At 41.6% G+C, this 27,642-nt stretch overlaps 1 protein-coding gene across 1 annotated transcript in view; it reads right to left on the bottom strand.

Annotated features, from left to right (window-relative positions):
* Positions 1-2,720: 2,720 nt before the first annotated feature.
* LOC116331969 overlaps positions 2,721-27,642 on the bottom strand; it is a 249,588-nt gene continuing 224,666 nt past the window's right edge. Inside the window, exons 9-14 of the mRNA XM_039603810.1 lie at positions 25,983-26,148; positions 11,192-11,498; positions 8,072-10,317; positions 7,506-7,775; positions 3,695-4,218; positions 2,721-2,727 (exon numbers count right to left, since the gene is read on the bottom strand). Coding sequence (XP_039459744.1) covers positions 2,721-2,727; positions 3,695-4,218; positions 7,506-7,775; positions 8,072-10,317; positions 11,192-11,498; positions 25,983-26,148 — 3,520 coding nt within the window. The remainder of the gene's footprint in view (positions 2,728-3,694; positions 4,219-7,505; positions 7,776-8,071; positions 10,318-11,191; positions 11,499-25,982; positions 26,149-27,642) is intronic.

Below are 27,642 nucleotides of genomic sequence, written 5' to 3'. Positions count from 1 at the left end.
AATGGTGAAAGTCCCTCTTTTGCTCCTCCCTCACCTGTGGATGGACGGTGCTGTTACCGTGGTGACAGCTGTGATGTGTTTCAGTCCTGCCTGGTTATCACTGCAGGAATCTTTCACATTTATTACAGGTAATAACTCTGATTTTTCTGTGTATTATGAACTAAATGTATCCTGATACACACAGAGATGGATGAGCAGAGGTCACATGATGAAAGAACAAACATGGAGTCTTTGATTTATTTAGATATTTATTGATGAATGCAAACAAACCCTGACACTGAACCATCGTCCAGCAGAACAAACCTGATCACATGACCTGCTGACCCAAACAGTGCAAAGCTCCATGGCAACAACAACAAACAGCCTCACATATGTTAACAGAGGCTGTTAGAAGCACAGAGTCTTTACAGTCTTTCTCCTGTTTGTACACAGATCTCTGCACATCTTCATCACAGTTACTCACAGACGTGCAGAGTGTGTGGATATCAAAGCTAAGTTTCCACCATGTTTGTAGTCTGTACAGGGACTCATGGAGCATCTCTCTATGAGCACTCAGTGCTTTAAACAGTGAGTCCCAGTTTAACCAGCAGCCTTCATGGGTTGGATCATTTAAATGAAGCTGGACTCAGATGCAGTAAATAAGTTGATTGATCATTAATGGATAAAGCTGGTCAAATGTGTAGTATTGATCCCAATGCTGGTATTAGTCCTGGATCAATAACACTGGATGGATGCGTTCAGCATGGAGCCCCTGAGCTGTGTTACAGACAAACATGAAACTGACAGGTCTGTGTCATTCACAGTCTGTAACACTTCTAAACAACAGAGGCTGACCCAAGTGCCTCAGAGCCAGGCACGCTCACATCACAGCTCTCTAAAGAAGTTTCAAAATAAGAGCTGAAAGCTGTGTTTGCTTGTGTTAGCTTATTATTGTGGAGACTAACATTCAGTGATCATGTGTTCAGACTCATAATGATTACTCTCATAAATCCTGATCTTTGTATTTACTGTGTGTTGGATCAATAACTGAGATTCATCGTATCACACAGCTGTGCTGCTGCTGCTGCTGGTGATGTCAGCACATCTGGAACAATACGAGGTATCTGCTACCAGACTGAGCAGGACGTGAGACCTGTGGACTGTTTAAAGCTGTCCCTCCACAGGTCACTCAGACCTGATCCACACCTCAGTGAGATTCTCTGACTTCCTCAGTAGAGACAGAAACCATTCAGATCTGGGACGATCAGCTGACTGATGATGTCACACAGACTGTGTTTTTCAGGAACAGTGATTCTGATGTGAGCCTGCTAGCTGACAGCAGACCTGATGACACCACATGTGGGGCGATCGTGGCTCAAGAGTTGGGCGTTCGTCTTGTAATCGGAAGGTTGCCGGTTCGAGCCCTGGCTTGGACAGTCTCGGTCGTTGTGTCACTGGCAAGACACTTCACCCGTTGCCTACTGGTGGTGGTCAGAGGGCCTCGTGGCGCCAGTGTCCGGCAGCCTCGCCTCTGTCAGTGCGCCCCAGGGTGGCTGTGGCTACAACGTAGCTTGCCATCACCAGTGTGTGTAAATGTGTGTGTGAATGGGTGGATGACTGCATATGTAAAGCGCTTTGGGGTCCTATGGGACTAATAAAGCGCTATATAAATACAGGCCATTTACCATTTACATGTTCACATCTGTGAGGACAGACTGGACTCTTTGACTGCACCTTGGTTCTCCTCAGAGGTCTGTACAGGAGCATGTCCACCCCCACTGAAGATCTCAGTCACTGTGAAACATAGAAACCTGCTTGTGTGGCCTCTGCCTCACATGTAGATGCAGCTACAGGTTTCTCAGTCAGACTGAAACAGTGTCCTGATGCTGCATCATTCAGCTCTGTGCCCCAGTCAGCATCACTGTGTCTACCAGTGTCAGTGTTTCTTTTCCTGTAACACTCAGCACAGGCTCAGCTGGTATCCAGTGTTGGACTTTCAGCTGCTGTCATAGATCCTCTAACATAGATCAGCTCTGCTACATGTTGTTAGATCAGTGCAGCTGCCTGTCATGTCCTGATGTTTCTCCGGGTCAGCAGCTTCTCCATCAGAGGTTCACATGGAGCTGATCCAGTATCTCCAGTAACTGTGTTCTGTGCCTCACTGGTTCATCCTTCTGTCTGTGTGACGTCAGTCAGATGTTAAACTCTGTAATCTTCACTGTGTCACAGAGTTCAGTGAGTCCCGTTATTCACAGGATCAATCAGATCATCAGAGAACAGCTGATCAGCAATCAGTGGTGCCAACAGCGCCTCCTGTGGTGAGAGGATGCAATAATGCAATGGAGCATTTTCACACTGAACACTTCCAGTCATGGAAACTGTCTGTTGGATCTGTGTGACGTTGCTTTCTTGTGTTGCTTTCTTGGTTAGAGTTCCTCACAAATGTCCAGATTATTCTTCTAATGAGGCGTCGACCATGTTTTCAGTTCTTTGGAAGAAAACATCGCCCTTTGCTATCCTTACTTTTCTTTGACTTCTTCAAATGCAGCTGAACTCCAGCTGGTATTTGATTGGACTCTGCAGCTGTTTCTGGTCATCAGTTCATTCCTGCAAACCTCTGAACCTGAACAACAATGATGCTGCATTGCTGGCTGATCCCAAAAGCTTGATTCTGTTCATCTGGACGTTTTCACGTTTGTTCACTGATCAGGTGACTTCTTCAGTCTCAGCTGACTGCAGCTTTACAACCTTACAAACAGCACATTTGCACAATGACTGAAACCAGCAGCACCTGATATACATGATACTAATATAATACATATACATATATAATCCATACTAATGATGAAGGAACTGAGCTCACAGTGTTCATTCAGTGAACTACTCAGTTTATTTTGGGCCTCAGAAATGCTCACTCTGTTTGTACATCACTGATTGTCAGTGTTGGGTCTGTTCCCACAAACCCCACTAATTCTAGAGACTTATTCATCATGAATGAAAACAAGACAGTCAGCGATCGATCGATTACTTGCGCAAGGGAGGCCTCGTCTGTGTCCAGCACGAAAATGACCCCAAATCCGGCCTCCTCTCGCGGCCTTTTATTGAGAGACAGTTCACACAAAACACAGCAAAGCAACGCCCACATGGTTCTAAGGCATTGTATGTATATGTGTGAACCTTTATATGTAAGTAGGAATGTGTGTGTGTGTGTGTGTGTGTGTGTGTGTGTGTGTGTGTGTGTGTGTGTGTGTGTGTGTGTGTGTGTGTGACCTCCTGCTGACCAAAGGGTCGTAAAAGCAGGAAGCTTACAACACAAGAAACAGATCTTTCAGATAGGATGTTTCTCCAATAAAACCTCCCCCAACACAAAGTGGTGCTCAGGATCAAAGGAATGGCTTTGATAATACTGCTTGAACTAAGACTGTACAAATTTAAGAAACACAATGGCAACATTCAACAATTAGACCTAACAGTCAGCAATAGACTCATTCTGCTGTGTGGACAGGAACACATGTGACATCACTTCCTGTTTGTTTGTGACTGAAGAGGAAGAAGTTTACAAGGAATCATTGAGAAGAGTTTCAAACATCAACTGATTGAATCCATGAATGTGAAAACGTGTTTGTGAGTGAAAGAGACAGACATGTACAAACTGAACTATCTGTTCAACAGTCAGAGTGTTTCTCTAACAGGAGACACTCTTTACACTCAGCACAGGGACACTGAGGAACCAGGAGACCAGACCATAAACCCAGGATAAAGAGTTTGAGTGAATGTGGTGTTGAAGGTGTGGAGGTGGATCAGAGTGTCAGAGGAGACTCTGTAGAAGGACAGAGTGCCAGCAGGACAGTCCACATACACTGCTGCTCTGTTAGAGACAGAGGAGGAGGAGGAGCAGGAGGAGGAGGAGGAGATGTATGTTCGTCTGTTATTGTGGAGGACAAACTGAGGAGTACCACTATAACAGATCAGACTCCAGGACTGATCATTGAATCCAAACCAACAGTCATCACCATCTCCTTTCCTTCTGATGCTTCTGTAACTCACTGATATATAAACGCCTCCTCTCCACTCGACCTCCCAGTAACAGCGACCAGTCAGACCATTTCTACACAGCAGCTGTTCATAAACATCAAATCTGTCTGGATGATCAGGATATGACTGAACCTCCTCCACATGTGTCACCTTCCTGTTGTTGTCAGACAGTTGGAGCTTTGTGTTCACTGTCTTTGTGTCGATTGTGAGTTGACAGGAATCTGATGGAGAGAACAAACACAATCCAGCTGCAGTTATTGATCCATCATCTGTTCATTGATTGACACTTTGATGATGACTCCTGACATGATGAAGATGGCTGAATGTGTGCTGCTTTGTTTTCATGAATCCCATTAAAAACACACTTACACTTCCTCAGACCTGGTCTCAACCATCGGACTCCAGCAGGCTCCACCCTGAAAGGAGGAGGGGTCAGAGCAGTCAGCATGCACACATGGACATTACATGGCTCTCACACACACACTGTTACACACTGAGCTCAAAGCTCGGCTCCACTGTTTTATTCAAAGAAATCTACATTTATTTATCAGCACATTTAAAAACAGCTTGAGCCAAAGTGCTGCACAGAGTAGAGATAAAATAGGAAACATACACAGTAATTACTATAAAGACTATAAAGAAAGCTACAGAGTACAAATGTGTTTCCAACCGGGTTTTAAAAATGTCGAGTGTTGGTGACGACCTGATGTGAAGGGCGACTGTTCCAGAGTTTGGCTGCAGCCATCGATAAAGCTCACCTCTGTTTTCACGTCTAGTTCTGGTCAGAAGCTACTTATCTGCAGACCTGAGGGCTCTGCTTGGATTATTTTTGTTGAAGAGAGATAAGATGGAGCCAATCCATTCAGAGATTTAAAGACAAACAACAGGATCTGGAAGTGGATTCTACGACGTACTGGTAACCAGTGGAAAAAGCTGGAAAAAGCTGGTGATGGGTCGTCTAGCACAGAGCCACCGCTGGAACCAGACAATTCTACTACAACAGCAAGAAGCACCAAGCAGAGCTCTTTGAGCTCATGCACGAGATCAAACTATGATCTCGAGATCATAGTTTGAGAGAGAACTGTGACAACGCCGTTCTTTCGCCTGACCTCAGTCGCTCTCGTCTGCTCCCTCGTAACACTGCTCTTTATTGAGGTTACATTAATATGCATAAGTTCATTAACATATGACATCTTACACAGATATGAACAAAGAGTACCAGTCTGTGCATAGTGTAGGTATGTGTGTGTGTGTGTTCCAGATGTGACCCTGTGACCCTAAAGCTGGTGCTAAGAGTCCAGCGGTCCCCCTAACAAAGGGCTCTTATACTTAACCAGAAACAGGTAGGTGTCCTCCTAAACCATAAATCAGTACGAGAAGGTACGACCTCTCTCATGACCCCAAGTTATGTGTGCATGCCAGAGCACTCTGGAAGGCACACAGAGTTTTTACAGACTACTAAGGATCAAACCTCTATTATTATGCAATCGATTATAAAACTCTAAGCATATATGAGTAAATATTTCTAAGCATAAATGACAATCAACAATATAAACCTTACAGCTGGTTTTAATAACAGAATTTATTTCTCAAATGACAAAGAGCTATCGAGAAACACTCCTAAATCTTTAGTTCTGAACTTTTCCAGTGGGCCTAGGTCAACATTATCTGCTAATGCTAAATAGGCTGCCGTTATTAACTAATGCTAATTTGATGCTAATTTTAAGGCAAATACGCATTAGAACCTAATGCTCATATCGTTTTCCTTTGCTTTATAACAATGTGAGCAGCTACTGCTAAATAGACTGCTGTTATTAGCTAATGCTAATTTAATGCGAGTTAGCATCATTTGCATTATAACGATGTAAGGAGTTAATGCTAAGTATGCAGCCATTAGCGGCTAATTCTAATTAGGGGTGAATAATTATTACTAGCTAATACTAATATCGTTTTCTCTTCCCTTTTAACAATGTGAGCAGCTAATGCTAGGTAGGTGGATGCTAGCAGCTGATGCTAATTTGACGTGAATTAGCATTTTATTAGTGAGGAGTTAATGCTAAGTAGACTGCCTGTCGCTACCCGATCCGTACCGGAAACCCGATCGGTACCCCGCATGCGCAAATCTTACGTCACTTCCTCTGTTTGCCAACATTGCGACATTCAATATATTTGAATGATACGGTTACCGCCCAGTTAGCGCCTAGCATTTCTCAACAGCTCTGCCTCCTTTTCGACTACCGGGACATTTAAACAATGGATAATCCGTATACAAACAAATTCATGCTTTTCTCCTCAACAGAGAGCGTTCCCCGATTGAACAACAGCGCCGTAAAATAAGAAGAATGGCGCGTAATTACAGAGTTAATAATACAGACTTTGTAATATGTCACGTGAAGATTCATCAGCCAGATTAAGTGTTTACTGACAATTGACAGCGATAGCGGACATCATCATCACTATTCCAATCAATCCTCTCCACACAGACGAGCATAAACACACTCAACTATCACTAAATTAAATTAAACACACGTTTGTAATGACGCTAATTCAGTTTACAATAGGGTTAATTCGCTCGGTCAGCAGGTGGCAGTATCCTCGTACACTGGGGAGTAAACTGCCATTAAACGAACAGAAGAAGAAGAAAACCCCTGCACATGCACGGTACGGATTGGGTAGACCCGATTTGTACAGTCTGACTTTGCACATGCGCAGTAAGGATCGGGGAGTCCTGATCCGTAACTATCTTTTTATTTTTCGTTTTTGTCTACATTGTACTGAAATGCTTCATCATTGGAAACATTTTAAGAGATACTTATTATTCTTAACATCTTAACAGATACTCTGACCCGTAACTATCGTAAAATGCTACGACCGCGCATGCGGGGTACCGATCGGGTTTCTGGTACGGATCGGGTAGCGACACTGCCATTAGCAGCTAATGCTAATTTTAGGTGAATAGGAATTAGCAGCTGTTTGACGTTCAGTAATGACTCTGGATTCGTGATCACCAGCAAGCTTTGTTTTACTGTGTAACTGAGCAGACATTACACGTAAGCAACCTCACTCCCGGGGGGCGGGTCTAACCCGGCGCTGTCTCACTGCGTGCGTGCGTGCAGCGCGCTACTACGGAACAGGTATATTAAAGCAGCATTAATGAACAATATTAGTCAGATGTTCTACATCCCCTTTCTTTAGCTTAAGACTGCATAAACGACTAACAACATCTTTAGCAATAATACATTAACAACATATCCTAGTCTATAACATTCTAGCCTGGACATAAACGAATTACTTCACACCTGGAACTGTGTCATTGTTAAGAACATAGTGAGCATTTAACTTTGTTAACATCATATCACATGTACTGTCCATTGTTTTGTTTTGTTTGTGATTTTTTTTTTTTTTTTTTTACAGTCCATCACATATGCCTTAGTGTTCATACTTGGGGTTTGGCTTGCAGACTCTCCCAAATCGTGTGATGTAAGCATCACTCGCCAGGCGACAGGGGGACTGGACAGGGGCTTGTGTGAGGTGTTGTGTGCGGCTATGTGTTTGTTCTTCAGTGTGTTGCACAGGACTTTGGATGTGCTATGGGGGACTCGTGGTTGGTGGTTGGGCCGCGGCGTAATCATCACGGGAATCTCCGTGTTGTGGTGGCGGTTCAGAGACTGGGAGGACATGCCTGCGGTTCCGCCTGTACTCTCCACCTCCTGACTGGACGATGTACGATCTGGGCTCCTTGCAGGCTTCCTTGATGGTTCCTAAGGAGTCATGTCCACGACGCGTTTGCATCCGCACAACCTCACCTGGCATGAGGGGACGGAGGGGTCTGCTGGACTTGTCATAGTATTTCTTTTGTGCATGGCGCTTGTGAAGTAAGTTTGTTTTAACAGCTCTGTTGCTTTTGGGGCTGGGAACGAGCAGACGCTTTCACACAGGTAAGGTAGTGCGCGTCTGTCTTGACATCAGCCGTTCAGCTGGGGAGATTGAGTAGGTTGAGGAAGACATCTGTTCCATCTCTCCTTGACCTCTCCATTAACTGCTTTGCACTGCGAACTGCACGTTCAGCCAGTCCATTAGCCTGCGGATAGTCTGGGCTACTTGTCACATGAACAAAGTCCCAGGCCGAAGCAAAGTCTGCAAAGCGTTGGCTGGTGAACTGGGTGCCGTTGTCTGATATTACTGTGTGCGGGCAGCCATGGACGGAAAAGTGTCTTTTAAGCTTTGAAATGACAGTGTTGGCAGTTAGGTCACGAAGCATGTCTACCTCGAACCAACCTGAGTAAGAGTCGACGACAACCAGGTGATGTTGACCATTCCACTCAAAGATGCCAGTGGCGACAGTTGACCAGGGTAAGTCCGGCACTGGATGTAGCTTCAGTGGCTCTTTCTGTTGATGTGGCCTGGTGCTGTTGCACACTGGACACGCAGCTGTTTCTTGCTCTATGTCTTCAGTCATTGTGGGCCAAAACACGATACCACGGGCCATGCGTTTAGTGGCCTCCGTGCCTGGGTGCCCTCTGTGGAGGATGGCAATATAATCTTTTTGCAAAGACTTGGGGATCACTGTCTTCGGGCCTTTCATGACAATGCCATCTTCTAGGGTGAGTTCATCTCGATATGGGTGGTATTGATGAAGTTCTTTGGGCAGCTGAGTTTGCCTGCAGGGCCAGCCTCTCATTATGACAGTGCTCAGTTTCTGTAGCTCTGGATCAGAGGCAGTGTGTTCCTTTAGCTGTGTCAGCCTGGAAGAAGAGATTTGTTGGATCGACATGATCTCGTAATCAGCTGTTTCATCACTGTGCTGATCTGTCGAGGCTGTGGGAGCACGGGACAAAGTGTCGGCGAGATACATCTGCGAGCCTTTTTTGTACACCATCTGAAAGTTGTACTTCTGCAGTCTGAGCATCATGCGTTGCAGTCTGGCTGGAGCTGAATGTATTGGCTTGTTCAAGATAGTGACCAACGGCTGGTGATCGGTTTCGATTTGGATTTGCTTTCCATAGATGTAATCATTGAACTTGGAACATGCGAATACAACTGCAAGAAGCTCCTTCTCGATCTGCGCATAGCGCATTTCGGTCTGCGTCAGAGTACGAGAGGAGTAGGCGATTGGGGCGCTTTCCTGGAGGCATGCAGCCCCGAGTCCATACTGCGACGCATCACACGTTAGCGTGACGGGTTTCTGGACGTCGTAGTAGCTGAGGGTGGGTGGACTGATTAGGCTTTGTTTTAAAGCATCGAATGCATCTTGATGCTGCTTCAGCCAGCACCACTGAATGTCTTTCCACGTTAGCTCCCGAAGTGGGGCTGAGAGCTCACTGAACTTAGGAATGAACTTTCCTAGGTAATTAATCATCCCTAAGAAGCGTTGGAGAGCTGTGACGTTTTCAGGTGTGGGCATCTCTTTAATTGCTTTAGTCTTTGCTGGGTCAGGCTTTAAGCCTTTGCTTGTGAAGACGTGACCAACGTAACAGACTTCTGTGAGACTGAATTTGCACTTCAGGGGGTTGAGTCTCAGTTTGACTTCCCTTGCACGGTCGAGTACCTTTCTAAGATTCAGTTCATGCTCTTTCATATCTCTTCCGCCGATGATTATGTCGTCGACGATGACAGCACAGGGGTATCCGGCAAAGATCTGCTCCATTGCACGCTGGAACACCTCGCTGGCTGAGTTTATTCCATACGGCATTCTGAGAAAGCGGAATCTGCCAAATGGTGAGCTGAAAGTCGTGAGCATGGATGATTTATGGTCAAGCGTTATCTGCCAAAAGGAGCATTTCACGTCCAGGACAGAAAAGACTTTGGAGTTAGGCATTTGGGCGGCTATCTCCTCTATAGTGTGCATAGGGTGATGTGGGCGTTTTAGCGCTTTGTTTAGATCTCTTGGATCGATGCAGAGTCTGATGTCATCTGAATTTTTCTTGTGGGTCGCCACCATAGACGACACCCATTCTGTTGGCTCGGTGACAGGGGTGATCACACCCAACTCGACCATGCGGGTTAATTCTGCTTTAACCTTGTCTTGCATTGGAACTGGTATTTTGTGTGCAGGCTTTACTACTGGTGTGACTTCTGGGTCTATTTTCATGGAGTAGGTAACAGGAAGTTTACCAAGTTTATCTTCAAAGAGGTCCAAATACTCTAAGAAGATCTGTTCTGAAAAGGTGCTTTCCACATCCTTGGCTACATGGTGGACTTCTTTGTTCAATGTGATTAATTGTAAGTGGAGTGAGTCTGGTAAGCCAAGTAGGGGTTGCACGTCTCGTTTCACTACGAAGAACTGCAGAGGGTATTCCTTGCCTGCAGAGTGGCATGAGAGTGTTGCTGTGCCAGCTGTTTGAATTTCCTCACCTCCATATGCCACCAGTTTAGTTTTCTGTGATGGCAGGAGTCTTTCATCTTGTCTGAGTTGTTCAAAGAGGTCAGCTGGCATGACATTACATTTGGCACCAGTGTCCACCTTGAGCTCTAAAGGTTTTCCATTAATATGCACCGTGGTGAAAATGTCATTCTTGTGTGGAAAGCAGGGATTTATAGTGTCTATATTAATTCCATTCACATAGAACATTTCCTCATCGCTGCTAGGCGCTTGCATCTCAATGTGGTTAACGGGTCTCTTTTTGAATTGCCATGTTCGTGATGACTTGCAGCATTTCTGGAAGTGATTCCATTTTTGGCACTTATGGCATTGCTGGCCATATGCTGGGCATTTGTCTCTTTTTGCCTCGTGGCTGCCCCCGCAGTTGTTGCAGTTTGTGATTGCGTGAGCGAGCCTCTGTTCTGGTTGTGCTGCACGCCGGTCATTGCCTGCCGTCGTCTTGAGTTTGTGTGGATGTTTTTTCATTATTGTGTGATGCAAGGTATCCACCTTTGCTGCCATTTGTTTTGGAGCTGCTAGAGCTTTTGTATGTTGATCTGTCTGCTCGAATATCTGGCACATTTCAATTGCTTTGCTCAAAGTTAGGTCCCTGTCGCGCAGCAGTTGCTTTCTCATACTGTCACTATTTATGCCACAAACGAGTCTCTCTGATGAGCTCGTCTTTAAGCTGGCCAAATCTGCAACTGCCTGCCTTATTTTTCAAGTCACTCACGTAAGACTCAATTGTTTCATCTGGTCGTTGGTTTCTGGTGTTAAACTTGTGCCTTTCCATTGTTATGTTTGTTTGGGGATTACACAGCTCCTGAAATTTGCGCTTGAGACATTCCGGGTCTTCTCTCGATTCTGCTTTGGTCACCAGTCGTCTGTGTTCTCCTTCACCCACGTGCACAGCGGGCGCATAAACGAAGGCGCGCTCCCGCTCCATGGCTTCAGAGCTGGCCAGGTTTAGCAGGATGAACGCTCTAGTTCGAGCATCCTTATCGGAATGAGCAGCGGCTATGAATATGTCGTATTCCTGCTCGAACACACGCCACTTCTCGGCGATGTTTCCAGTGAACACCAACGGTTCTCTGACATGGTCGTTAATGCTCAATAGCCTTTGCTACGATAGCCGAGCAATGCTAGCTGGTTACTTGCTTGCTTCGTCCGCAAAGCGCTGAGAAAACTTTTGCCTTACCACTCCGTCGGCAGGGTAGCACACGACCGAACCACCACTTCTGACACCATGTTTGACGTTCAGTAATGACTCTGGATTCGTGATCACCAGCAAGCTTTGTTTTACTGTGTAATTGAGCAGACATTACACGTAAGCAACCTCACTCCCGGGGGGCGGGTCTAACCTTCGCGCTGTCTCACTGCGTGCGTGCGCAGCGTACTACACGGAACAGGTATATTAAAGCAGCATTAATGAACAATATTAGTCAGATGTTCTACAGCAGCTAATGCTAATACCATATTATCTTGCTTTATAACAATGTGACCAGCTAATGCTAAGTAGGTAGGTTGCCGTTATTAGCTAACACTAATTTGAGGTGAATTAGCATTATCCGCTTATGCTAACAATGTTTTTTCTTACTTTTTAACAATATGACTAGCTAATGTGAACAGTATTTTTCATTCAATTTTAACTTTTCCCCTGCGATGTGAAGAGTTAATGCTAAGTAGACTGCCATTAGCAGCTAATGCTAATTTTAGGTGAATAGGAATTAGCAGCTAATGCTAATACCATATTTTCTAATTTGACATGAATTAGCATCATCCGTTAATGCTAACTCTTTTCCCTTGCATTATAACAATGTGAGCAGCTAATGCTAAGAAGTATGCTATTATTAGTAATGATAATTTGATGTGTGTTAGCATTATCCGCTATTGTTAGCAATGTTTTATCTTACTTTTTATTACTTTTTAACAATATCAGCAGCTAATGCTAACACTACTTTCATTTCAGTTAAGCCTATTTAGCATTAAGAAGTTTATGCTAAATAGGCTACCATTAGTGGCTAATGCTAATTTTAGGTGAATATGCATTGGCAACTAATGCTAATACCATATTCTCTTGATTTCTAACAATGTGAGCAGCTAATGCTAAGTAGGTTGCCGTTATTAGCTAATGCTAATGCTCCGCTAATGCTAACAATGTTTTTTTCTTACATTTTAACAATAGGATTAGCTATGGCTTATAGCTAATACTAATTTGAGGTGAATTAGCATTATCCGCTTATGCTAACAATATTTTTTCTTACTTTTTAACAATACGCCATTAGTGGCCAATTCTAATTTTAGATGAAAAAGCATTAACAGCTAATGCTCATACTGTTTGCTTTGTAAGAATAACATCAGCTAATGATACGAAGTCTACCGTTATTAACTAATGCTAATTTGATGTGAATTAGCATTATCCGATAATGGTAACTCTTTTCCCCTGCATAACAATGTCAGGAGTTAATGCTAAGTAGGCTGCCATTAGCAGCTAAAGGTAATTTTAGAGAATCGTCTGGCTGCAGCCACTGGGGAGCTCCACAGTAACCGGATACACGTGACCTCCACAGTAGCCGGAAGCACGTGACCTCCACTGTAGCCGGAAGCACGTGACCTCCACAGTAGCCGGAAGCACGTGACCTCCACAGTAGCCAGAAACATGTATGGATACCGTTGAAGTCTTGCAAGTGGATCGCAAAGGTTGGGACAGAGTCTTTCTTAAATAAATTTGCCGTTAGTAATTTCATAACTCTAGGAATCATCTAGTGTTCTTACAATGATCATGTTGCCACTTTTTTTGCATTACAACAGCATTCGTTCTTATTTTAATTTTTTTTTTCATCGTGCTCCATGGCAGAGAAACACACAGATATGCTTTTTCCTGGGCCTGGTTTAAGTAAGAGAGCTGGATTAACAGCTTCTGTGGGCAAGAAGAAGAAAAAAACACATTTCGCATTAGAATATGATTTATTGTTGGCCTCAAAGATGCAAAATAACGAATACTTCAATACTGTACTTAAGTAGAATTTTCTGGTATCTTTACTTTACTGCTGTACTTTTTTGTGCCTACTGTATACGTCTTTATACTTCTACTTCTGACATTTTAGCACGCGTATCTGTACTTTGTAATCCGTACATTTGTAAATCAGGCCCCCGCTCGCGTGCTTTGGACGCAAGATTACTTCAAAATTTTGTACATAAATTATATTTTAGACCCTGTACTTCTTACTTCCACTTGACTAAAAAGTCGAGTCAATGCTTCTACTTTTATTTGATTATTTTTAAACAGAGGTATCTAAACTGTAGTAAGGAAGTGTGTACTTTTGACACCTTTGGTTAGCGTCAACACTGTAAATTTCGTCACAAAGAGATTTATATATTTATCAATACTTCTTTTCGTTATTCTATTCTGTACTGCTTTTTTATTTCCCAGATTTTAGTTAGCCCCTGTTCAATTGACTTTTATATGTCAATAGAAACATATCTCACAAATTAAAGTGTCTTGTAAAATATGTTTGTTTGTTTTTTTCAAGAATTTTCCTCCCATATCTATTACATGCCAACTGTAAATTGTTATTTCTGCTAAAACCTGAACTTAAATGTGTATATGGTGTTTATCTGTTTTTCTCTCTGTTTTAGATGCACATATCAATCTGGAATTCGGGCTTAAAGCCAGAATTGCAGGAATGCAACACATGTTGCAGAGGACTCTTTCACTGCCCTCTGTGCCCCACTTTCAGCCCTACTGTCAGGGCAAAGATTGAGGAGCATCTAAGTGTGCATATAAAAAATGCTTTGCATTTCAATGGTATGTTTGTATTAAATATACTTTATAGTTATAAATATACACTTTTCTAAGCACTTCTGCAGTATCTTTGTTGATTTAAAAGTTGCTGTTGACATCGTACAGTTCAGTGCATTCATCTGCAACAAAAATAGTGTTTTTATAAAATATATTTTTATTTACTTTTCACCACTTTTCTTGACGTAACTTTTGTGATCCATACCATTTTGCTTTCATTATTGAGGTTGGCTTGGATGTTTTTGTTAACATGTACAATCTGATTGTTAGATAAATTGATTGCATTCTATACAACTACATTTAAATTACTTGTTGTTGTTGTTGTTGTTGTTGTTGTTGTTGTTGTTGTTGTTGTTGTTGTTGGTTTGTTTTTATCTCTTACAGATAAAATGATATGCCGGTGCAGGCTGCCTTGTAGGACAACAGGACACTTTCACTGCCCTGTCTGTAAGATTATAATCATACGGCGTGGGGATATGGCATTTATTGTCTTGTCAGCATTCTTCAATGCCAGGTCAGCCACCATTATCAGGACTGCTCCTGAACTCTTCGAGGAGCCCCGTCTCCACCCCAAGGTTTTGTCTTCGGTATCTGAACCATTTTCTGAATGATTTTTTTTTATAACTTTGGTGAGAGTTCATATACAGAATACTTAAAAATAAAATTCTGTTTCAGACTGATGCTCAGAGGATGGACATCATAGTTCTCCCTCTCTGGACACCTGGGGCCTGTTCTTCGTACCTCGCTTACTACATCCAAGATCAAATGACACATCCAAGATCAAATCATCGCGCTAACTTTGAGCTCGCTAATCCGGTTCTCCGAACGCACCTGTTGTTGACGATTAGTACAGCTGGATGAAGTAATCTGAGATCACTGGGTGGCTTAAAAGGGGCTACGCATCGATAGTAGAAACACTGATCGGCAACCCTCTGATTGGTCGGCGAAGATGTCGAAGGAGTGCGCTCAGTATTTTACGGCAGCAGACCAAGAACTCTTGATTGAGGGATTTCAGGAGTTTCAGAGTTTAATTAAAACGCAGGAGAACACTGCAAAGGCTGCGAAAGCAAGGAGAGAGGGCTGGCAGAAAGTTGATCCATGATATTACATTAGATCATGTGATATTATATTATACCACATTATATTATATTACATTATATCCTCTTTCACATTAGAGCCACAACAGGACCCACTAGAACATGGGAACAAGTAAAAGTGAAATATAAGAATATTCCACAGAATGGTAATATTTATCACTTATATTGCTTTTAGTCTATGACATGAGACCCTGAAATAATCTGTTTGTTTGTTTATAACAGCAACCAAGAAAAGGGCAGAGCAAATAAAGACAGGTGGTGGTCCTGCACCCCCTCGCCACACCCCTTTTTGTACTGTGACATTTATTGACACTGTGGGGTTTTTTGTGTGTAGTTTGACATAACACACCATCACTTTTACCTTTTCCCATGCAAGGGGTGACTGAAGCATGCACAGTAAGTCGGGAGTAAGTATATACAGTACAGTAGTATATATATATATATATATATATATATATATATATATATATATATATATATATATATATATATATATATATATATAGAGAGAGAGAGAGAGAGTAAATAATACCCTCTCGGGAGAATAGATATCTCTCTATGAGCACACCGTCGCTGAGCTAAAGGATCCCGTCTATCCCGCAATATCCGCTAAATTCTGTAAACTCTCCTTATCAATCTTGCACCTTCCTTGCTCGCGTACAAACGGACAGGACATGGCTGCGACAGACTTCCCAAATCCACCTTCGCTTTTATAGTCGTGGTCTCTCATCTTGATTGCACGTAGTAATTTACTATTACTACTCTAAACTATGAATTACATCTGACATGATCTACTACATGTAATAGAATGATTAATAATACATTTCCCTTTTTTTCGGAAATGACCTGTATGTATCTGTATGAAATCAATAAAAGCATCAAATGCTGCATTATCTTTAGTTACACCAATAATATTTATTTATGGTAAAACAGTGGCGAAATATCGCTGTTGCTTTCATATAACTGCAGCGGACATACCTGAGTGGCCGCGATCTAATCCTGTTTACATAAAGTAAACCTGCTCCCGAGCAGGCTTACTCTTACGGATCGGTTGCTATGACAGCAAGTCCCAGATGAGCTTCGGAGAACCGAACGATCCAAGATCACGCCAAATCGTCAACATTCAAATCCGGCTAACTTACTTAGCGAGGTACGAAGAACAGGCCCCTGGTCATTTCCAGTTGTGTGTAAGTCTTGTTTTTTGACACATACAAACTGTTAGAATTTTGCTATGTGTCTGAGATGTATTCAAGCTTTTATGACGCAGTTTCAAAAGTCTTTGATTATGATTGCTTGCAATGACATTGGTTTCAGATTTGAAGTCATGGCTAACTGTCTTTTAGGTACTGAAGCCACCTAAAAGAGAAATCCTCTTTCTTGACCCCTTATACACAAAGGCAGGATTTGGTGGCCAACAATATGTTTCACTTTTGAGGTCACATTTTTATAAGCATTTTTGGTTTGTTCCAGAGTTTTCAGGAACCTGTTCAGTGTTCCAGGTTAAGTGCATCCCAGATCATGTTCTGCTGATCTTGAGTGTTCACACATACAGTACACTCACATGCATTTTTTATAAACTATATCAGCATGATGCTTCAACATTTTATTCTATTTCTCATCTTCACATTCTGATCAAGTCAGTGATGCTGTCTTTAGATGAGTTTCAGACATAAATAGGGTCTTCAAATGTTCTAGTTTAACATAAAACACCATTAAATATTAATTTGTAAAATATGCCAACCTGAAATTAAAGCTGAAAATGCTTAATTTTGACCAACTGTGAGCATGTGACTGTACTTTTTCATTTTGTTATGCTGTTTTGTTGAGGTCATGTTCCTAAGGCCTGTAGTTACAGTTGGTGCTATTAGCAATAAACATTTCACACCCATCATGATGATGTCTGTTAACTTGTGAATGTAACTGTCTTGAAAAAAAGGAATCTTGCAGTGAAGATCATTCCCGGGCAGTGGTCAGAAAAAAAGAGCTTTGACTTGAAGGTATGTGCTAGTTTAAGTGTATGGTGAATAATATGAATTATGCTAGTCCTCTTTTAAGGGATTTTATTAACGAGCCTTTATTTTCATGAGTCAAAGTAGAGCTGGGCGATATAAGATTTTTTCATATCACGATATGTTTTTTTCATTTCAGGCGATAACGATATATATCACGATATAAGCCAAATAACTATATTTGTAAGATTTAAATGTGCCGTTGCTCACAAGTAAAATGTGAAATAATCAGCAGCTTGTCTTGATTTAAATATTTATTTCCCATAATAAGTTCAACGGGGTAGATGTACTTAAGGAACATGAGACTTTTTCAGATAAATAAAGGCAAATATTGCAAACTATACAAAAGGCAGCCGCTAAAGCGTTTAATTTTAAAAATAGAACAAACAAAACAGACTACTAAATTGTCAATTCCACTTAGAAAGAAAATATTAATTCTAAAAATAAATCTTAGTTTGTTTTACAGAAGAACAGACAAAATTGACTAACTTTTGTCAATATCAAATAAACTGAGAACTAAAAGGAAATTTTCAATCTCTCCTTGCTGTATAGCTTTCTGAACTTTCTGAATCCTTTATCATCCACAACTGAAAATAGTTTTGGATGATTACTATACCTTTCTAATAGAGATGGACCAATCCGATATTACGTATCGGTATCGGTCCGATACTGACGTAAATTACTGGATCGGATATCGGAGAGAAATAAAAAATGTAATCCGATCCATTAAATATTAAAAAAGCACCTCACAAAACTTGCGACATGGCGTAACTCGACTCATAACCGTAGCACGTCGGAGCAGTGTGCTCATGTGATAGAGCGGCTGTGTCTATTTGTAGCCTCGCTAGCAAACCAGCATTTCATCTCCGAGGAAGTTATGCCAGAGAGAAGTAAAGCAAGTGTGTAAGTTCATCTCTGAATGTTTGTAAAGCGTTCCCACGTTAAGCTTAACAACCGATATATGGTGCGACTGCCTCTTCTCTCTCCCTCCCTCTCCTGCCGCTACTTCATGAAACTGCTTAATGATCAGCTGATCAGCTTTTCTGTCGCGAGTCCGTCTCTCTTCTTTGTTTTTGGCCCACTTTGCACCAGAAAGAGGAAACCAGCGGCTGAACAACAGCAGCACATTTAAGCTTGATAAGCTGTGGTTAGAATTTATTTAATATTACTTTCTAGACCAGCTGACGGCTGGTAACTGTGCAGGGGCGGATCTAGCAAAGTTTAGCCAGGGGGGCTGATAGGGCATTAACAGGGAAAAGGGGGCACAAAGACATACTTATCTTTCTTATTCTCATTTAAAATGTCTAGCTTTTAATAAATAATCTTACACCCAAAGTTTTAATCTGATGTAAAATGTGTAGAAGTCCATTACTGTATATAGTAACTGTTAAGTCTAATATACCCTAGTAAGCTATAGTACTTTTTCCTTTGGGAAGGTATCATCTGTGCAGTTTGCAATTCTGTTGAAGAAAGATGTTGAATCTATTTAATTATTCTTGAAAAATAATTTAATTTTGTGCATTTTTTTTAAACTGCATCAAATAAAAGTTGATTACGTCGATTAAGCATCATGATGTGGAGGGTGGGGGGTGGTTCCCTATTTTTTTTTTTTTTTTTTTGCTGGGAGTTTGCAACCCTATTTATTAGTTTGCTTAATATTTCTGCTAAGTACTCTTTAAAATAGCAGAATAGGGGGGATGGAGTAGGTTTAAGTTTATTAAATTGATCAGTATTGCTGAACTATGAAATATTTTGGGTGCAGTGTATTTTTTACATACAGGTATAACAGCTTTAGTGTTGTTGTTTATTTAAACTTGAGTATGAACTTATACAAAATGCAGCAATATATTAAAAAACTGTTTTATTGATTAAAAAACAAACTATATCGGATTCATATCGGTATCGGCAGATATCCAAATTTATGATATCGGTATCGGTATCGGACATAAAAAAGTGGTATCGTGCCATCTCTACTTTCTAATGTCACGTTGTTGTCCCTGGCTCTCTTTCTCTCTCTCTCCCTCCCGCTCTGTTCCTGTGCTACTGCGAGTGTAACTACCGCCCCTCCCCCCTCTTCCCAGCGCAAAGCACAAGGCTCGCGTGCAGAGTCAAGCGGAAAAAAAGTGCGAGAGAGAGGGTGAGAGAAGGAAGGAAAAAAACCCTACGGCTCGCGATAAGGAGCCGGCTCGCGTCGTTCACGTCGCTAAGAGCCATTTCGTTCGCGACCGACACATCACTACGAAATACCTTCGCACTACGGAACTTCTATGGCCCTTCCGTTTGACAATCTCTCCGGCATTGGAACCATCATCTCTTTTCTCTTCGGTAACCTGGTCACCCACGCTCTCGGTTGATTTTTCTCTAGTCGGCACACTCATTTCCTTCATTACCTGGGCAGCCCGGCTGGCTGCTTCCCAAACAAATACACATGTGCGGCTTGGCACTTGTGCTGTACGTAACAAGTCATGTGACGTGATGCTGTGGCTGTGATTGGTTCGGCTCTGCGCTACTTAATTTGGATTGGCTGTTCTTTTCTCTTTTTTTAAGAGAGCAAGGTCTATCGCAATAATTTATTTTTTCTATCGAGAAAAAGTTATTTCGCAATACATATCGTTATCATTCTATCGCCCAGCTCTATTTTCAATGTAATACAGGGTTTTCCAAGCCAAGACTATGCAGTTGACAGTGGGATCTTCATGCTAATGGTAATTTTCCTCTTCTCTTCTTGAGATTCATACACAAGCTAATTTTTCTTCCAAATAGTCTGCTCTGTACGTGGCACTGGATGCACCATTTGACTATACAATAGTAAGTATCCTATTTACTTTCACAGCAATGGAGTCTTGAATCTTTTGAAAGTTGTTAAATATGTTTCATATTAATATTTTACAGTCAGACATGCCCTACTTGCGTAAATGGTGGTGCTTGCTGTTGATGGAGAACTTTGATCTCAGGAAGTATTTATATTTTGACTTCTGTTCTATGTTGTGTCAAAGTTTACACACCTTAACAATATCAAAATTTTCTGTTAAGCTCTGGCAAGCTATTTGCACACTGGAGAGAGGAAGCCAAAGCTGTGCTTGAAGGACAACACGTGCCCATTTTCAGACTGAAGAAGCGCAGGTTCCAGGAAGTCAGTCAGGTCAGTATTCACTTTAAACAGTAGTGTAATTACATGGTTAGTGACATTTAAATAACTGTTAAAAAACTGTTCTGCAACAGAGAAATAGCTATGTTTTTATCCCCATTTGCCTGACACAGGAGCCAGCAGTTGCTGAAGATCTGCCTCCTGCTGTGCAGTGGGTTGTCCAAAATAAGGCACTTTTCCGTGGACACGTAACAAAAATAACCAAAAAAATAACCAAAATACCTGTCCTTAAATCAAGGGGACCAGCAGAGGGTCTTAAGAGACATGTCAGAGGAAGAAGACACTGGAGCAAGGGACTTGTTCCTCTTTGTTTTTCAGTTTGCAGAGGACATGGAGCTCTTTTTGAAAGCATGTGCTGATTAGCAGGGACTATGGGTCAGTGCTTTGTTTGACATGTAATGGACAAATGAAGGCACTGGCTGTGTTTGTTTGTTTGTTTGTGTTTTTAATATGTCGTTGTTGTTGTTTTTTGTTTTGTTTTTGCATAGTACAAAATTCCAATTAAACTTATTTCAAAATGTTGTTCACTTGATTCCATGGCCATACTTATAATAAAGGATTACAGTGTAACAGCATCAAATGTAAATGTAACAGCATTAATTTTATACTTGTAAGTTCTAAATAAAAAGCTCATTGTTGATATTAATCAATAATATTTTTATACATTTTAAATATTAACACTCTGGGCTCTATACTGGCCATTTGTGGCCACTTCACTTATTCTTTTTTTTTGACTGCTACACTGCAGTGGACAAAAAGAATGACACAGGTTTGATCTTAAGGATCTTATAGTTGTGTGTGTTGTGTATGACATTGCCACACAAATATGTATTTGCAAGATAGAGTAGAATAAATTATGACGCATCAAATATTACATAGGCTGCAGTGAATTTCTGTTGATGCAGACTATTGAGCTTTGAGTTTCCCAGTCAAACTTAGCTTTGAAGCACATGCTAAAAACACTTTTACTCTTGTACATTTCATAACAAGACACCATAGGCAAAATATGAACAAAATATATATTAATAACAAATTCAAAGCTGCAGCACATACAGCAACAAACACAATGTGTCCTGGAGTTTATGCAGGTGCAGAAAGTGCTGCCGCTGTAAGTAAGCCTAACAGCTTCCAGATCACTTATTTTTCTGGAAAGATGGTAGGAAGGGCATTACTGCTCATTTCTACAATCTCCCAGATCTTACAGTACTAGGAGTCCACTAAAACCTATATAGAGAGTGATCCTGGAAGAAATGGGGCACACACTAGTGACCTCAACAATTGCAAGACAGCCTTTTCCCAGATGCTCAGATGGGAGAAAAAAGGAAGTTTCATGAAAACATTAGGACTTTATCACCGTTTTATCTGAAAAGTTACTGGTAATATATAACCTAACTGGCTATAAAAAGTAAAACATTTAGATACAATTTTGATTTTGATGAACAGGACTGGTGCTATTTTAAAGAGTCACGTCGGTAAAAGTAGATAAATGTTTTAAGAAATATACATTTTACAGCATTTTGTGAACATACACATGATAATCACTATAATGGACGACCGTGGCTCAGGGGGTTGGGAAGAGCACCTGTGACCGGAAGGTCGCCGGTTCGATCCCCGGCCTCTCTGTCCTGGTCGTTGTGTCCTTGGGCAAGACACTTTACCCTACCGCCTACTGGTGTTGGCCAGAGGGGCCGATGGCGCGATATGGCACCCTCGCTTCTGTCAGTCTGCCCCAGGGCAGCTGTGGCTACAACCGTAGCTTGCCTCCACCAGTGTGTGAATGTGAGTGTGAATGAATAATGTAAAGCGCTTTGGGTGCCTTGAAAAGCACTATATAAATCCAATGCATTATTATTATTAATCAATGTTGATGTTAATCAATTAGATGTCCCAGACTCTACTATTAATAATACAGCAGTCCCTCGTTTATCGCAGGAGTTACGTTCTAAAAATACCCCGCGGTAGGTGAAATCTGCGAAGTAGCCAACTTTATTTTTTACAATTATTATAGATGTTAAGTCTGTAAAACCCCTCACTACATGCTTTATACATTTTTCTCAGACAGGCATGAACATTTTCACACTTTTCTCTTTTGTTCAAACACTCTTAGAGTTCAAACCTTCATAGAAACATAAGTCCAGTATTATAGAATGAAACCAAAAGGTGCATTTGAGGGTGCAAAACGTTTTGTCGGCATTGCTGTGTTTGTTTGGGAGAAAACTTACAAAGATACAGTACAGCACTTCAGAGTTACACTGCTAGCGATCGAAGATTTGTGTAAATTCGACAAGCTAAACGCATTCTGTACTGTACAGCAGCGCTCCCCAACCTCCCCAATGTCAGACAATATTTTGAGGGACCGACCTTTAAGGTGTCGCGGATAAATAGAACAAAAGACCAAAAAAGAAACTGTGGTATTTTGTAAATATAGTAATAAACGTGAATTCAGCTGTGCGCCAACAACAATGAGAGTAACATCCTCCTCTCTGCTTCTTAATGCACTCTGGTCGCTATGGTAACGCGTAAATAGTTCTTTCAAAATAAGACAGAAAGCTACAACCACACATTTCACACCGGAGCCTCAACTCTCGCGGAACGGTACCAAAGGACTCACGGACCGGTACCGGTCCATGAGTCCTGTTGGGGACTGTTGGGGACCGCTTTTGTACAGGAGACACTGGACTAGATTGATTGACAATGGTCTCCAGCAATCAGAATGCACAACACGATGTGCTGTAAAAAATCAAATAAAAATCAGCGAAACAGCGAGTGTCGCGGAAGGTGCGCCGCGTTATAGCGAGGGACTATGGGCTCAAAATGTGGTCATAAATATTTTGTACTTGTAAATCAGTTTTGTATGTGTAAAAAGAATTTGTATGTGTGTAAAAAAGATTTGTATGTGTGTAAAAAAGATTTGTGTGTGCGTAAAAAAGATTTGTGTGTGTAAAAAAGATTTGTGTGTGTAAAAAAGATTTGTGTGTGTAAAAAAGATTTGTGTGTGTGTAAAAAAGATTTGTGTGTGTGTAAAAAAGATTTGTATGTGTAAAAAAGATTTGTATGTGTAAAAAAGATTTGTATGTGTGTAAAAAAGATTTGTGTGTACGTAAAAAAGATTTGTGTGTGGACTTAGCCAAAAAACCCCTGCAAGTTACAAGTGCGAATTTTGACCCTATTTTTCTTCCTTTCATCTGATTGGTCAATGTCATGTCAATCACAAATGTAACAATCCAATCACAGAACAGATGGGTTTGGCTGTCGGAGGGGCACTTTTTTGAACTGCAGGTCCTTGAAGGGTGATATAGTTTGAAGCTGGAGGATCTCTATATAAATATCCGATAGCAGCTAGGTCCCCTAACTTTCAGCAGCTGTTGAAAGGATAAAGTTGTGGTATGTCAGTGGTTAGAAATACCATCATTACTTTAGGATTAGTTTAACACGAGGGCTGACCTGGGACCATTGCTGTGAGTCACAGTGCGCAGCATAAAAGTCCTTTCACATCGGACACAGGATGTGCTGCTAATGCTAACTGCTAACTAAAAGCAAAGGATCCAGAATTTGTTGCGCTGGCTGCTGGGCTCTGTGGGTTTTTGCAGCAGCTCTACCTGTACTAGATGCACCTGCTCCTTGTCGTTTCTATCTCTGACTTTATGTCCTCTACAAGAGTTTTGGGTTTTTTTGCTAGTTCTTCAAATGTTCAATAAAAACATGTATGCTAATTCATAACGAAGAAAGCTTTGTAATGAAGACTGTCATTTCCAAAACACTGCCCGCCCCCCCGCGGTCCGCCGCGCTGTTGAAAAAGCTGTGGAAGTCCCTGTATTAAGCACATAGACCTGTGACACAAAAATCACCAAACTCAGACGACCACAGACTGTTTTCCTTCGTGGTGATAAAAAAAAACGCTGGGTTGGCATGTGAACAAAGAATACCCTGTGTGTGTGTGTGTGTGTGTGTGTGTGTGTGTGTGTGTGTGTGTGTGTGTGAATCCCCAAAGCTGGTGCCAGGAGTCTAGCGGTCCATCTAAACAAAAGGCTCTTAGACTCAAACAGATATACGTGTGTTTGCTATACCATATATCAGCAAGAGAAGATACGACCTCTCCTAGGAGGTGTGTGATCTATGCCAGAACACTCTGAAGAGGAGTGAACGCACTCCCCTCTTCTTGCTACACAGAGTTGTTACAGACTATTAAGGATCAAACCTCTACCAATCTACACCTAATTATAAAACTCTAAGAATATATAAGTAGATATTTCTAAGCATAAATGACAATCACAATACAAATCTAACAGCATGTAAAAGGGCATTTATTCCCTTCAAAGACCTGAACTTCAAAAAAATTGCCCCTCCAACAGCCAAACCCATCTGTTCTCTGATTGGATTGTTACATTTGTGATTGACATGACATTGACCAATCAGATGAAAGGAAGAAAAATAGGGTCAAAACTCGTACTTGTAACTTGCAGGGTTTTTTTGGCTAAATCCACACACAAATCTTTTTTACACATACAAATCTTTTTTACGCACACACAAATCTTTTTTACACATACAAAACTGATTTGCAAGTACAAAATATTTATGACCACATTTTGAGCCCATAAGGGACCACCGTACACTTTTGGCCACGAACAATTTAGGGGATGGTGGATTTTTTTGAACAAACCCAGAGTGTTAAAAAACTCAGACACCACTTAGAATCATTTTTATTTCTCAGCAGCATCAATAGTAACAAAAACGCAATTTAGTTTTCGCTGTCAAAGTCGATTTAACTGAAGTTACGTGTTTCCGGTTAGTGTGGAGCTCCCCAGTGGCTGCAGCCAGGTGCTCTTGTAATTTTAGGCGAATACGCACTAGTAGCTAATGCTAATACCCTTTTCTCTTGTGTTATAATGATGTGACGTTGATGCCAAACAGCATTAGCTTAGCAGCATTAGCTTATCAGAGTTTCCATCATGGTCACACAGTATTAGCATTAGCTGCTAAATGTGCACTTGAGAACAAATTTATAGTGAATTCAGCTGTGAATGTAGAGTTTCCAGTATTTAAGCTTCCATTTCCAAATGTTAGCTGCTCCTGTCTGCCTCTTTGTCACACACACAGACTGAAATGATTCACAGCCTTGTTTCATCCTTCTGTCACTATCACTGTGGACATACAGCATGGGAAACATACACAGCTGACACTGTATTAAATGTCCTGAAAAAGTGACCACTATCTCAGGTACACCTGTGACCTAATAAAGTGTATCTAAAGTTACAAAATATTGTCTCTGTCCAAATATTTATGGCCCTAACTGTAGGTCTACTTTTAATGAAACTCTCAACATGACTTATCAGTGATCATTAATGTTCCTGCAAACAGACTCCTTGGAGACCACCTACATAAATATCCATGTACTATCCAGCTAGACTAGTGTGTCTGTCCCTGAACATATTCCTGCATGTGTGATTGTTCATGTCTCATCTACAGGAAACAAACAGGAAGTGAGTGAAGGACACAGGAAATGTTTCCAGCTCTTCCTCCTCTATCAGACATTCTCTCCATACCTGAGAGTGTCCAGTCTCCAGCCTGGATCCTTCAGTCCAGCCGACAGCAGCTTCATTCCTGAGTCTCCTGGATGATTGTAGCTCAGGTCCAGCTCTCTCAGATGGGAGGGGTTGGAGCTCAGAGCTGAGGCCAGAGAAATACAGCCTTCCTCTGTGATCAGACAGCCTGACAGACTGCAGACACACAAAACAACAATCTGTCTGTTATCCATCTCTATAGCAGCATAACTAAGGGATGGTTCAGGGTCACCTGATGCAGCTCCAACTATAAGCTTTATCAAAAAGGAAAGTTTGAAGCTGATCTTCAAAGTAGAGAGGGTGTCTGTCTCCTTAACTCAAACTGGGAGCTGCTGCCACATCCAGTCCAACGTAGCCAGGCTTTCTTTGCTGCTTTGACAAAACCTCAAATCCCAGTCAGAGACAATGAGCATCATCACAGTGAGGATCATTTCTCTGTTAACCCAGGCTTTCTGCTTCAGGATCTGTGCACGCTCACAGAACAAGGAGACCTTTAAACATCATTTCACTAAATGGATGGACTGAGCTCAGCCTACAGATGAACTGGTGCCAGAGATCATAAAGAACATCAAACAGTCAAATTCAACACTTTAGATGGAAATATGAGATTAATGCTGCAGACACTCATGAACCTGCTGAATTCATGAACATCAAGAATGCAGCAAGCGGTAAAATAAAGATTTGACCTCAGTGTTTCTGTCTATTCCTAACATATTCCTAACATGATAGCTGCACTTTAGAGCTCTAAAACTGGAACTGACACATATTTAAACTCTACATGTTACTCAGTACATTCAGTTCTGACACTCACCCACAGTCCAACAAAGGAAACATGGAGATCACATCAGTTTGTCATCAAAGTCTAATTATTAGGGCAACTTAACCTGTTATTATCTCGTTAACTCATTAATTGATTAACGTCAGCAATTATTTTAATCACAGTTTTTAAAATCATGATTATTGTGAAAGTGCTCACTGGCTCTGAATATAAAAGCCATGGGTCACAGGAGGGATGTTGACCAGTGCTGGCTTGAAATGGGCGTCATTATGTGTCTCAACCAATGAGAGCATTGATGGTGGGCTTAATACTACTGCAGCGCTCACATGACCCAGGACAGAAAGAAAGGGGCGGGGACAGAAACATGTTGACAGGTACAGATCTTTGACATGGACGTGTTCATTTTAAACTGTTCCAGGAGGCAGTGTTGATACAACTAAAGTTATCTGGAAGCAAAGTTGAGTTTTTTATCATCGGAGTACTTCATGTCTGAAGTATCACTTAAATTCATTACACGCTGTTGATGGCAGCAAATAAACCACCCAAACAAACAGCGGTGGGAGGCTTGGGCAGACTACGTAGATTCAGCTTGTGGGAGGAGTCTAGATAAACCACAGAAAGAGAAGCTAACAAACGCCACAGTGAAGTGAGTAGCTACAAACTGCAGGCCGATTAGTGTTGTTGAAGAAGTCGGTCTGAGGAACGTTCTTAGGATCAACAAATGACGGCATGTATGAGCCTCAAGACGCACCATCACAAGAAGAACACATGAGCTGTAGAAAAAGGAGAGACTATGAAAGCCACGGTGTTACAACGTGCACCAGCTGTTGGTCTCTCTGGAGACTACTGGGCGTGGCTGGGTAACCATGGTT

The sequence above is a fragment of the Oreochromis aureus genome, linkage group 3, assembly GCF_013358895.1.
Source record: "Oreochromis aureus strain Israel breed Guangdong linkage group 3, ZZ_aureus, whole genome shotgun sequence".
In the NCBI taxonomy this organism is placed as follows: Eukaryota; Metazoa; Chordata; class Actinopteri; order Cichliformes; family Cichlidae; genus Oreochromis; species Oreochromis aureus.
Note: the sequence above shows the minus strand (reverse complement) of the source record. Positions and strands in the feature narration are given on the sequence as shown.